Source organism: Somniosus microcephalus, unplaced genomic scaffold (assembly GCF_052327205.1).
Source record: "Somniosus microcephalus isolate GS21.2 unplaced genomic scaffold, FLI_Smic_1.0 unresolved_chr4, whole genome shotgun sequence".
NCBI classification, from domain to species: domain Eukaryota; kingdom Metazoa; phylum Chordata; class Chondrichthyes; order Squaliformes; family Somniosidae; genus Somniosus; species Somniosus microcephalus.
The window spans coordinates 41246038-41259561 of NW_028225182.1; the positions used below are offsets into that span (position 1 = coordinate 41246038).

The 13524-nt window shown below is 50.6% G+C and overlaps 1 protein-coding gene across 1 annotated transcript in view; it reads right to left on the reverse strand.

Annotated features, from left to right (window-relative positions):
• The window catches only part of zanl (zonadhesin, like), a 193978-nt gene that overhangs the window by 67597 nt on the left and 112857 nt on the right, over positions 1 to 13524 (reverse strand). The window contains exons 66-70 of the mRNA XM_085977081.1: positions 12883 to 13028; positions 8171 to 8314; positions 5582 to 5689; positions 2661 to 2830; positions 439 to 641 (exon numbers count right to left, since the gene is read on the reverse strand). Coding sequence (XP_085833207.1) covers positions 439 to 641; positions 2661 to 2830; positions 5582 to 5689; positions 8171 to 8314; positions 12883 to 13028 — 771 coding nt within the window. The remainder of the gene's footprint in view (positions 1 to 438; positions 642 to 2660; positions 2831 to 5581; positions 5690 to 8170; positions 8315 to 12882; positions 13029 to 13524) is intronic.

The window sequence follows — 13524 nt, forward strand, 5'->3', positions numbered from 1 at the left end:
CCACCCTTTCAGGCAGTGAGTTCCAGACCCCCACCACCCTCTGGGTGAAAAAAGTTCTCAACTCCTCTCTAATGCTTCTATCAATTACTTTATATCTATGCCCCCTGGTTATTGACCTCGCTGCTAAGAGAAATAGGTCCTTCCTATCCACTCTCATAATTTTATACATCTCAGTCAAGTCTCCCCTCAGCCTCCTCTGTTCCAAAGATAACACCCCCAGCCTATTGAATCTTTCCTCATAGCTAAAATTCTCTAGTCCCGGCAACATCCTCGTAAACCTCCTCTGTACCCATCTTTCCTGTAACGTGGTGTCCGTGTACAGATACGGAACGAATACAGATTCCGGAGATCCTGTAATATTTCGAACTAACTGCGATATGGTTATCCTGACCCTGCTAGCTGGGGTCACAGCGCAATGCCGGAGATGCAGCCACTCACCAGCCAGTAATTGCCCTCGGCATCGGTGCACCCACACTGGGTGATCGGGACGCACTGGCCATCGCTCAGGATGAATCCTTTGTCGCACTCGCAGCCCTCGACACAACCCTTTGAACACCAGATGGGAGAGAACAGGTCATTGCAGGTCTGAGGGCAGGTGCTGGCGCACAGGGTGTAATGACTGTTGGCAGGGCAATAAAAAGCTGTGGAGGACAGAGACACCATTAGTGCTGATAAGCAGGAAAAAAGAAGTACATGTATGGCAGCATATAGTGACATCAAGTATTCCCAGCCAGATGATTGGGTAATTTACCCCGTCAATCACAGCCCGTTGACCGCACTGCTGTGACTGGGATTGATTTCACGCACGTAATTTGTATTCTGTAACTATCCTCCACTCACTGCACTTTGCTGGAGAAATAATCCTGCTTTTATCGGGATATTGCTGTAGTTTCGGTCATGAGTTCTGTTTGCAGTAGCTCACAGAGACTCCTTTTAAATAGACTCTGTGGACTGTTTGCCATAGTGTGCTGTTGAAATAGGCACTGTGTACTGTTTGCTGTAGTGCGCTGTTTAAATAGACTCTGTGGACTGTTTGCTGTAGTGCGCTGTTTAAATAGACTCTGTGGACTGTTTGCTGTAGTGCACTGATAAATAGACTCTGTGGACTGTTTGCAGTAGTGTGCTGCTTAAATAGACTCTGTGGACTGTCTTCTGCTTAAATAGACTCTGTTTGCTGTAAAATATGCTGTTTGCTGTGAGTCATGCTGTAAGTCCCACCCCGCCTAAGCCTCATTGGTTGGCACAGTGGTGTAAGTAGACACTCAGTAGATGTACTGGCCCTCTGCTAGTATGGAGCTGGCAAGTGGTGTGTGCTGGATCTCTGCTGGTGTGGTGCTGGTGAATCGGGTGTGTTCTGACACGCTACTACTGTGGAGCTGGAGCGTAGTGTTTCTACTGGTCCTCTGCTGGTATGGAGCTAGAGAATAGTGTTTGTGCTGGCACTCAGCTGGTGTGGAGCTGGAGAATAGTGTATGTACTGGACTTGTACTGGTGTGGAGCTGAGGGTGAGTGTATACTGGACATGTACTGGTGCGGTGCGGAGGGCGAGTGTGTACTGGACATGTACTGGTGCGGTGCGGAGGGCGAGTGTGTACTGGACATGTACTAGTACGGAGCTGAGGGTGTGTGTGTACTGTTGCGGTGCGGAGGGTGAGTGTGTACTGGACATGTACTGGTACGGTGCAGAGGGTGAGTGTGTACTGGACATGTACTGGTACGGTGCGGAGGGTGAGTGTGTACTGGACATGTACTGGTGTGGAGCAGAGGGTGAGTGTGTTCTGGGATTGTACTGGTGCGGAGCAGAGGGTGAGTGTGTGCTGGGATTGTACTGGTATGGTGCGGTGTGTACTGGGATTGTACTGGTACGGAGCAGAAGGTGAGTGTGTACTGGGATTGTACTGGTGCGGAGCAGAGGGCGAGTGTGTTCTGGGATTGTACTGGTGCGGAGCAGAGGGTGAGTGTGTGCTGGGATTGTACTGGTATGGTGCGGTGTGTACTGGGATTGTACTGGTACGGAGCAGAGGGTGAGTGTGTACTGGGATTGTACTGGTGCGGAGCAGAGGGTGAGTGTGTTCTGGGATTGTACTGGTGCGGAGCAGAGGGTGAGTGTGTGCTGGGATTGTACTGGTATGGTGCGGTGTGTACTGGGATTGTACTGGTACGGAGCAGAGGGTGAGTGTGTACTGGGATTGTACTGGTGCGGAGCAGAGGGTGAGTGTGTTCTGGGATTGTACTGGTGCGGAGCAGAGGGTGAGTGTGTGCTGGGATTGTACTGGTATGGTGCGGTGTGTACTGGGATTGTACTGGTACGGAGCAGAGGGTGAGTGTGTACTGGGATTGTACTGGTGCGGAGCAGAGGGTGAGTGTGTGCTGGGATTGTACTGGTACGGTGCAGTGTGTACTGGGATTGTACTGGTGTGGAGCAGAGGGTGAGTGTGTACTGGACTTGTACTGGTACGGAGCAGAGGGTGAGTGTGTACTGGGATTGTACTGGTGCGGTGCGGAGGGGGAGTGTGTACTGGGATTGTACTCTTGCAGTACTGCTCAAGATGGTATGATCATGTCACTCTTCCCCTCTGACGTGCGCTGGTAGTATGTTGATCCCCAGTGCAGTACAGTTGAGCTCAGTTTACGCGGTGCCATCGACTGCAGCGACTTACGACAGAAGTCCGGCGTTCTCCAGCTGTGTACGGTGGCCCCAGCAGATAGACAGGCATCCGTGTAGACCTGCAGCTGGTCGCACAGCGTCTTCTCAAGACCCTGGAACCGGCACATGTCGTACACGCAGTTGTTGAAGCAGGGCATGGGGTCCAATATCTTAATACATTGCCTGCAGATCAACGAGAAAAGCAGCGACATCAGAGACTTGAGCACATAACCCAGGCCAATCCCAGTGCAGCACTGAGGGAGCCCTGCACTGTCAGAGTGGCCATCCTTCGGATGTTAAAGATCCCACCGCACTATTCTAAGGAGTCAGGTGTCCTGGGGCCAACCTTCCTCCTTCAACCAACAACACTAAAATAGATTTACTGGGGATTTACATATAATTTACATATACTTACCATCGAACTTGCATAGACTTTACATAGAATTTGCATATAACTTGCATGCAATTACATCGCACTTTACAGCGCAGAAACAGGCCAGTCGGCCCAATTGGAGCATGTTTATGCTCCACACGAGTCTCTCCCAACCCTCTTAGCAAACCCTCCTGTTCCTTTCTCCCTCGTGTGTTTATCTAGCTTCCCCTTAAATGCATCTCTGCTAATCTCCTCAACCACTCCCTGTGGTAGCGAGTTCCACATTCTCACCACACTCGCTGGGCAAAGAAGTTTCTCCTGAATTCACCGTTGGATTTGTTAGTGACCGTCTTATATTGATGGCCTCTAGTTCTGGTCTTGTCCGCAAGCCATGGAGGGAGTGCAGCGAAGATTCACCAGGCTGATACCTGGGATGGCAGGAATGACGTATGAGGAGAGATTGTGTCGATTGGGCTTATACTCACTGGAGTTTAGAAGATTGAGAGGGGATCTCATCGAAACCTATAAAATTCTGTCAGGCCTGGACAGACTAGATGCTGGAAGGATGTTCCCGATGGTCGGGGAGTCCAGAACCAGGGGTCACAGTCTAAGGATAAGGGGTAGGACATTTAGGACTGAAATGAGGAGGAATTTCTTCACCCAGAGAGTGGTGAACCTGTGGAATTCTCTGCCACAGAGGGCGGTGGAGGCCAGTTCATTAAATATATTCAAGAAAAAGTTGGATATATTTCTTAAGGCTAAAGGGATCAAGGGATATGGGGAGAAAGCAGGGACAGGGTACTGAGTTTGGATGATCAGCCATGATCTCATTGAATGGCGGAGCAGGCTCGAGGGGCCGAATGGCCTACTCCTGCTCCTATCTTCTATGTTTCTATAACGGCACAGAAGGAGGCCATTCGGCCCATCGAGTCCGTGCCGGCTCTCTGTAGAGCAATCCAGTCAGTCTCATTCCTCGTAGCCCTGCAAGTTTATTTCCCTCAAGTGCCTATCCAGTCTCCCCTTGTGGAGAAGTGGAAACATATTCTCTACCTCTATCCCATTAAACCCCTCCATAATTTTAAAGATCTCTATCATGTCGAGAGAAAAGAGGCCCAGCCTGTGCAGTCTTTCCTGATAGGTATAACCTCTCAGTTCTGGTATCATCCTTGTAAATCATTTTTGCACCTTCTCCAGTGCCTCTAGATCCTTTTTGTAATATGGAGACCAGAACTGTGCACAGTGCTCTAAGATGTATCGGATTGCTGTTTGTGGGCTCTTGCTGTGCGCAAATTGGCTGCCTCGTTTCCCAACATTACAACAATGACTGCACTTCAAAAGCAATTCATTGGCTGCAAGGCGCCATGGGATGTCCTGAGGATGTAAAAGGTGCTATCTAAATACAAGTCTTGCTTTCTCATCAGGGATTAGCCAGGGAGGGTTTGGGATTACGGATAGATCTCGCGGGCACTGAGAATACCTCCAGACTCGACTATTCCTGACGCTCTCCTGGCCGGCCTTCTAACTTCCACCCTCCGTAAACTCGAGCTCATCCAACACTCTGCTGCCCCGTGTCCTAACTCGCACCGAGTCACGTTCACCCATCGCCCCCCCCCCCCCCCCCCCCCACCCCGTGCTCGCTGCTGGCCTACATTGACTCCCGGTTCAGCAGTGTCTCCATTTAAAAATTCTGATCCTTGTGTTCAAATCCTTCCATGGTCTGGCCTCCTCCCTATCTCTGTAACCACCTCCTCCAGCCCCACAAACCCTCCGAGATCTCTGCACTATTTCAACTCTGGCATCTTGTCCACCTCTGGCTTCCATCGTCTGCCGTGCCTTCAGCAATCCACGCTGAGTTCTGGAATTTCCTCCCTAAACCTCTCCCCCCTCCCTCCTCCTTTAAGACCTGCCTTAAAACCTACCTCTTTGACCAAGCTTTTGGCCACCTATCCTAGTATCCTGTTAAGTGGCTCGGTGTCCATTTAAAAAAAATTTGTTCCTGGGATGTGGGCGTCGCTGGCAAGGCCAGCATTTATTGCCCATCCCTAATTGCCCTTGAGAAGGTGGTGGTGAGCCACCTTCTTGAACCACTGCAGTCCGTGTGGTGAAGGTATTCTTATTATTGCGTTTCGTAGATGGTTTGTTACAACTGAGTGGTTTGCAAGGTCATTTCAGAGGGCAGTTAAGAGTCAGCCACTTTGCTGTGGGTCTGGAGTCACATATCGGCCAGACCGGGTAAGGGCAGCAGATTTCCTTCCCCTAAAGCACATTAGTGTGCCAGATGGGTTTTATAACGACAATCCGATAGTTTCATGATCACCATTACTGATACTAGCTTTTTAGTCCAGATTTATTTAATGAACTGAATTTAAATTCCCCAGCTGCTGTGGTGGGATTTAAACTCACGTCTGCGGATCATTAGTTCAGGCCTACTGGATTACTAACCCAGTGACATTACCACTATGCTACCGTTCCCCGTCTTATTGCGGCCCTCTGAATCGCCTTGGGGACGTTTTGCTACATCGAAGGTGCTATATAAATGTAAGTTGTTGTTGTATTCTTACCGGAAGGCTCCCATTGGGTCTGTGATACGCCCACACTTGTCTGGGCCGATCACCTTGTCGTAGAGGTCTTCATTACAGGGGAGCTCATGGGCGTTATCGGGTTTGCAGCTGAAAATAAGCAATAGTCAGAGTTTGCGAGTTTGCATCTTCATTTAAAATAAGTTATTGATGATCCGTTTTTTTTCCCTGCACCAGTCACTTTCCCCGACTTAAAAGAACAGGCTGCAGACCAGTTCCTCGCACCAAATGCCTTGCGTAGGCTAAGGGAAAGGCTGGAGAGCTGTTCCCAGCAATGTGCACCTTCCCCGGCCAAGGGGGAGGGCCGGAGGCCTGATGCCAGAACCCTGCCTAGGCCTAGGGAAAGGGCTAGAGCCCTCTGCCAACACTGTTAACCTTTCCTGTCCAGGGGCCGGAGGCCTGATGCCAGCACTGTGCACCTGCCTAGGCCTAGGGAAAGGGCTAGCGTCCTCTGTCAACACTGTGCACCTTTTCTGGCAAAGAGGAAGGGTCAGAGGCCTGATGGCAACACTGTGCACCTTCTTAGGCCTAGGGAAAGGGCTAGAGCCCTCTGCCAACGCTGTGCACCTTTCCTGGCAAAGAGGAAGGACCGGAGACCTGATGCCAGCACTGTGCACCTGCCTAGGCCTAGGGAAGGGGCTAGAGCCCTCTGTCAACACTGTGCACCTTTTCTGGCAAAGAGGAAGGACCGGAGACCTGATGCCAGCACTGTGCGCCTGCCTAGGCCTAGGGAAGGGGCTAGAGCCCGCTGCCAACATTGTGCACCTTTCCTGGCCAAGGGAAAGGGCTGGAGGCCTGGTGCCAACACTGTGCACCTTCCTAGGCCTAGGGAAGGGGCTAGAGCCCTCTGCCAACACGGTGCACCTTTCCTGGTCAAGGGAAAGGGCTGGAGGCCTGATGCCAACACTGTGCACCTTCCTAGGCCTAGGGAAAGGGCTAGAGCCCTCTGCCAACACGGTGCACCTTTCCTGGTCAAGGGAAAGGGCTGGAGGCCTGGTGCCAACACTGTGCACCTTCCTAGGCCTAGGGAAAGGGCTAGAGCCCTCTGCCAACACTGTGCACCTGCCCTGGCCAAAGGGAAGAGCTGGAGACCAGTTCCCTTCATGCTGTACTATCTCCGGCCTATGGTGAAGCCCTGAGGCCTACTCCCAGCACTGTGCACTTTTTCCAGCCTAAACCATGGACTGGAGATCAGCTCCCTACAGGATGCACATTTCTTGGCCTAGAGTGAGGCTTTGCGGCCTACTCCCAGCACTGTGCACTGTTTCCAACCTATAGGAAGGGCTGGATATCAAAAGGCTTTTACAGTACTTTTCTTGCTAACAAAGACAAGAAAGTAACGTAGGCAGAACTGGTTTAAATCATGTTCTCGAAAAGCCTGTCTTTCCCGTCAATAATGCTAATAAGATAAAGCTTTTAAAGCACAGGATTTTCATCACAGCAGGGGCCTAGTGTAAGAGCAGGTAAGGGCAGGCAATATAAAGGGTAATGCGTTGCTATGAGACGAACTTCAAAAGATTGTTTACAACCAAGCTGTGGCTCGGGGAAAAGCAATGAGAGAAAGTAACGGCCTGGTGTGAAAAGGCATGGGGCCTCTCATCTCTGTTTGGCAAACTATCTGAACAAAAGCCAGGAAGTTATGCTAAACCTATATTAAACACTAGTTCGGCCCCCGCTGAAGTATTGTGTCCAATTCTGGGCACCGCACTTTAGCAAGGACGTGAAGGCTTTGGAGAGGATGCAGAAGAGATTGACTAGAATGGCTCCAGGAATAGGGAATACAGTTACGTAGAGAGACTGGAGAAGCTGGGGTTGTTCTCCTGAGAGCAGAGAAGTCTAAGAGGAGATTTGATAGAGGTGTTCAAAACCATGAAGGGTTCAGATAGAGCAAATAAAGAGAAACTGTTTCCAATGGCTGAAGGGTCGCTAACCAGAGGGCACAGCTTTAAGGTGATTGGCAAACGAGCCAGAGGCGAAACTATTTTACACAACGAGTGGTTAGGATTTGGAACACACTGCCTGATAGGCTGGTGGATACAGATTCAATAGTAGCCTTCAAATGGGAATTGGAGAAAAAATAGCGAGGATATGGGGGAAGAGCGGGGGGAGTGGGACTAACTGGATTGCTCTTCGAAAGAGCCGGCGCAGACTCGATGGGCCGAATGGCCTCCTCCTGTGCTGTACGATAAGAACAGTTTTAAAAGACTGGCCGGTGATAAAACATGAGATAGGGCTGCATCCAACAGGAAGAGGCCTGTAAAAGAAAACGGTATCAAAGAGATGCCATGTTTTCATTTAGTCAGAAAGAAAGAAACCATTGTCGCTTCCGAGACCCTGTGGCGCGAACAGGCTTGGAGAAGCCACCTTCACGTGTCCTCATTAAATCCACGTGCAGCGAGTTCTGGACACGGGGCTCAGGTGCGTTACTCTGTATGTTGCTTAGGGGAGGGGTTTTACGATTAATGTTTCGTCAACGATAAATGAAGTGAATCACCCAACGCGCTACTGTCTCTTAGTTGTGCGAATCTGTCGAGTGGGTGAAGGACTTATCAAACGCTCCGCCCCGCTCACCTCTCCTCCTCGTCGTCCTGTGTCTGCCAGCTGTCGCCCAGCTCGGTCACGCTTCTCGCCGCCACGCCGTCCGGCTTGATGTTGTCGTTTTTCGGGTTTCCGTCAAAGTTGCCGCACAGCCCGCACATCATGTTGAAGTACGCCCTGGAGCACACAGAGAGAGAGAGAGAGAGAGGGGGGGAGAGAGCGAGAGTAAGGAAGATATCCACACTCTGAGAGGCACCATGGAGACAGAAAGCTTCCAGGTGCAGGATGCCCGACGCGACAACAACATCCGCCCCCTTGCCCCGGCCCAGATGCTGCTCGTAGCCCTCATGTGTGCCTTTCGTCACCTCCAGGCTTAACTATTCCGACGCTCTCCTGGCCGGCCTTCCGCTCTCCTTAAACTTCAGCTCGTCTCAAACTCCGCTGCCCCCGTGTCCTAACTTGCACCGAGTCCCATTCACCCATCAAGCCCCCCCGCACCCACCATGCTCGCTGACCTACATTGGCTCCCGGTCCCATTGGCAACGGTATTACCATCACCGAATCCCCCGCCATCAACATGCTGGGAGTCACCATTGACCAGAAACTGAACTGGACCAGCCACATAAATACTGTGGCAACAAGAGCAGGTCAGAGGCTGGGTATTCTGCGGCGAGTGTCTCACCTCCTGACTCCCCAAAGCCTTTCCACCATCTACAAGGCACAAGTCAGGAGTGCGATGGAATACTCTCCACTTGCCTGGATGAGTGCAGCTCCAACAACACTCAAGAAGCTCGACATCATCCAGGACAAAGCAGCCCGCTTGATTGGCACCCCATCCACCACCTTAAACATTCACTCCCTCCACCACCGGCGCACCGTGGCTGCAGTGTGTACCATCTACAAGATGCGCTGCAGCAACTCGCCAAGGCTTCTTCGGCAGCACCTCCCAAACCCGCGACCGCTACCACCTAGAAGGACAAGGGCAGCAGGCGCATGGGAACACCACCACCTCCAAGTTCCCCTGCAAGTCACACACACCATCCTGACTTGGAAGTATATCGGCCGATCCTTCATCGTCACTGGGTCAAAATCCCAGAACTCCCTCCCTAACAGCGCTGTGGGAGTACCTTCACCACACGGACCGCAGCGGTTCAAGAAGGCGGCTCACCACCACCTTATCAAACGGCAACTCGGGATGGGCAATAAATGCTGGCCTTGCCAGCGATGCCCACATCCCATAAAAACGAATATCTCTGTAACCTCCTCCAGTGCTACAACCCACCGAGATCTCTGGCCTTCTCCAATTTCTGCCCCCCACTTCCTTCGCCCCAGCAGCAGTCTGGGCCCCAAGCTCTGGAATTCCCTCCCTAAACCTCTCTACCTCTCTCTCCACCTTTAAGCTGCTCATTAAAACCGACCTCTTTGACCAAGCTTCTGTCCTAATTCTTTTTTTTATTCATTCACGGGATGTGGGCGTCGCTGGGCATTTATTGCCCCTCCCTAGTTGCCCCCGAGAAGGTGGTGGCGAGCTGCCTTCTTGAGCCGCTGCAGTCCGTGTGGTGAAGGTCTTCCTGATATCTCCTTATGTGGCTCGGTGTCAAAATGTTTTCTGATTAACACTCCCGTGAAGCCCCTTGGGGCATTTTACTACACTAAAGGTGCTATATCAATGTAATATGTCGTTGGTGTTGCTTACGTATCTGCAGGATAATCCTTTTATTGAGATAATAATAACAGCTTTGCTTTTACACTCATGGAAGGCTCCTAATCACAGCGAGAGATAACTGCTGCTTTTATTAGGCTGCAATATACTATCGTTTAGAAACATAGAAGATAGGAGCAGGAGTAGGCCATTCGGCCCCTCGAGCCTGCTCCGCCATTTAATGAGATCATGGCTGATCATCCAAACTCAGTACCCTGTCCCTGCTTTCTCCCCATATCCCTTGATCCCTTTGGCCTTAAGAAATATGTCTAACTCATTCTTGAATATATTTAATGAATTGGCCTCAACTGCCTTGTGTGGTAGAGAATTCCACAGGTTCACCACTCTCTGGGTGAAGAAATTCCTCCTCATCTCAGTCCTAAATGGCTTACCCCTTATCCTTAGACTGTGACCCCTGGTTCTGGACTCCCCCGCCATCAGGAACATCCTTCCTGCATCTAGTCTGTCTAGTCCTGTTAGAATTTTATAAGTTTCAATGAGATCCCTCTCATTCTTCTAAACTCCAGCAAGTATAAGCCTAATCGACCCAATCTCTCCTCATGCATCATTCCTGCCATCCCAGGTATCAGTCTGGTGAATCTTCACTGCACTCTCTCCATGGCAAGAACATCCTTCCTCAGATAAGGTGACCAAAACTGCACACAATACTCAAGGTGTGGTCTCAACTGCATCAAGACATTCTTGCTCCTGTACTCAAATCCTCTCGCTATGAAGGCCAACATACCATTTGTCTTCTTAACCACCTGCTGCACCTGCATGCTTACCTTCAGCAACTGGTGCACAAGGACACCCAGGTCTCGTTGCACTTCCCCATTTCCCAATCTATTGCCGTTCAGATAATAATCTGTCTTCCTGTTTTTGCCACCGAAGTGGATAGCCTCGCATTTATCCACATTATACTGCATTTGCCATGCATCTGCCCAATCATCCTGGAGTTTCTCTGCATCCTCCTCACAGCACACACGCCCACCCAGCTTTGTGTCATCTGCAAACTTGGAGATATTACATCTAGTTCCCTCGCCTAGGTCATTTATATATATTGTGAATAGCTGAGGTCCAAGCACCGATCCCTGCGGTACCCCCACTAGTCACTGCCTGCCACTCGGAAAAAGACCCATTTATTCCAATTCTTTGCTTCCTGTCTGCCAACCAGTTCTCTATCCAAGTCAGTACCTTACCCCCAATCCCGTGTGCTTTAACTTTGCACGCTAATCTCTTATGCGGGACCTTATCGAAAGCCTTCTGAAAGTCCAAATACACCACATCCACTGGTTCTCCCTTATCTACTCTACCAGTTATATCCTCAAAAAATTCCAGTAGATTAGTCAAGCACGATTTACCTTTTGTAAATCCATGTTGACTTTGTCCGATCCTGTCACTGTTTTCCAAGTGCTCTGCTATTACATCTTTTATAATGGACTCTAGCATTTTCCCCACTACCGATGTCAGACTTACCGATCTATAATTCCCCGTTTTCTCTCTACCACCTTTTTTAAATAGTGGGGTAACATTAGCTATCCTCCAATCCACGGGAACTGTTCCAGAGTCTATAGAATTTTGGAAGATGACCAGCAATGCATCTACTATTTCTAGGGCCACTTCCTTAAGTACCCTAGGATGTAGATTATCAGGCCCTGGGGATTTATCGGCCTTCAATCCCGTCAATTCCTCTAACACCATTTCCCTACAAATACTGATTTCATTCAATTCCTCCCTCTCATTAGACCCTATGTTCCCTGACATCTCTGGGCGGTTATTTGTGTCCTCCTTTGTGAAGACAGAACCAAAGTATGTATTTAATTGGTCTGCCATTTCTTTGTTCCCCATTATAAATTCCCCTGATTCTGACTGCAAGGGACCTACGCTTGACTTCACCAATCTTTTTCTCTTCACATATCTATAGAAGCTTTTACAGTCAGTTTTTATGTCCCCTGCAAGCTTACTCTCATAATCTATTTTCCCCCTCTTAATTAATCCCTTTGTCCTCTTTTGCTGAATCCTAAACTGCTCCCAATCCTCAGGTTTGCTGCTTTTTCTGGCCAGTTTATATGTCCTCTCCTTGGTTCAGGCATCCCTGGAATCCCGTTCTTGAATAGATACACAGGCAAAATCCTCCACTGGGTTTGTGAGCTTGGGCTGTATGGTGCTGTGTGGGACTCCCATTCAGAGGGGTTGCTGGATCTACTGGTGCTGTGCTGGATTATTGCACAGTAGGGTTTCTGGATCTGCTGGTGCTGTGCTGGATTACTGTACGATAGGGTTGCTGAATCTACTGGTGCTGTGCTGGACTCCCATTCGGGGGGGGGATTCTGGATCTACTGGTGCTGTGCTGGATTACTGTACAGTAGGGTTGCTGGATCTACTGGTGCTGTGTTGGATTACTGTACAGTAGGGTTGCTGGATCTACTGGTGCTGTGTTGGATTCTCATACAGGCGACAGGGTGAAATTGAACATCAGTTAAAGTCACCACTCAGCCTGCCTCTATGAGTGGGTCTTGTGCCTTGAGCTGATAGATGGAGAGGGGGTTCAACGCGAGAAGAGGGGGCTCTTTGTTCTGGTAAACTTTGTGCTGATCAAGGTGAGGAATTGTTGGGCCACCCAGGCTAATTACCCCCACTCCCCTCTGACCCCAATCCTACGAGGGAGCCCACCACTGCCCGGCTGTCAAATTCCCGGTGGGACGGTCATTGCGGCAACAGGAGAGGAGTCCGGGCATTTTAAAAGGGGCAGAGCACCGCCCGCGGAGGACCTTCCGAGGCCTACCAGACCCTCATGAGGAGGAGAGGCGAAGACCGAAATGGAGGGTGAGGAAGCCTCCACCAGGAGCTCTCCCTCCGCCGGGGGTCCTCGGGCCTGTCACCGTGACCTTTGCCACGGCGACCGCTGGGAATGGGGCGGCAACGGCTTGCGGACACGGGGTGCGCCTGCCGGGCCTCGTGGCCGCCTGAATCCCTCTGCGCCGGGCGCTGACACCGAGGGCACGACAGAAACAATTTAAGCGTTGATGGACAAAGCACTTACGTCGGAACAATGATCTCCAAGTAATGGTTTCCGTCCCAGCGCAGGAACAACCCAAAGCTCGTCTGCACCACCATGTACTGTCCACTCTGGGAGATTGTGATCCTGCGGGTAACCTGGAACGGGGAGCGCACCCTCCTGCCATTCACCTGCAAGGGAGAGAGTGACCCGGTTACCACATCATCAACAACAGCACTACATTTATATAGCGCCAGTAACATAGTCATAAAACGTCCCAAGGCGCTTCACAGGACTGATTATCAAACAAAATTTGACACCGAGCCACGTAAGGAGATATTAGGATAGGCGACCAAAAGCTTGGTCAAAGAGGTAGATTTTAATGAGCGTCTTAAGAGGAGAGAGAGGCGGAGAGGTTTAGGGGGGGAATTCCAGAGCTTGAGGCCCCAGGCAGCTGAAGGCACGGCCGCCAATGGTGGAGCGATGGAAATCATTGATGGACAAGAGGCCAGACTTGGAGCAGCGCAGAGGTCGCGGAGGGTTGTAGGGCTGGAGGAGGTTACAGAGATAGGGAGGGGGGCGAAGCCATGGAGGGATTTGAACGTGAGGATGAGTATTTTAACATCGAGATGTTGTCGGAGCAGGAGCCAGTGTAGGTCAGCTCCCTCTACACTGTCCCATCAAACA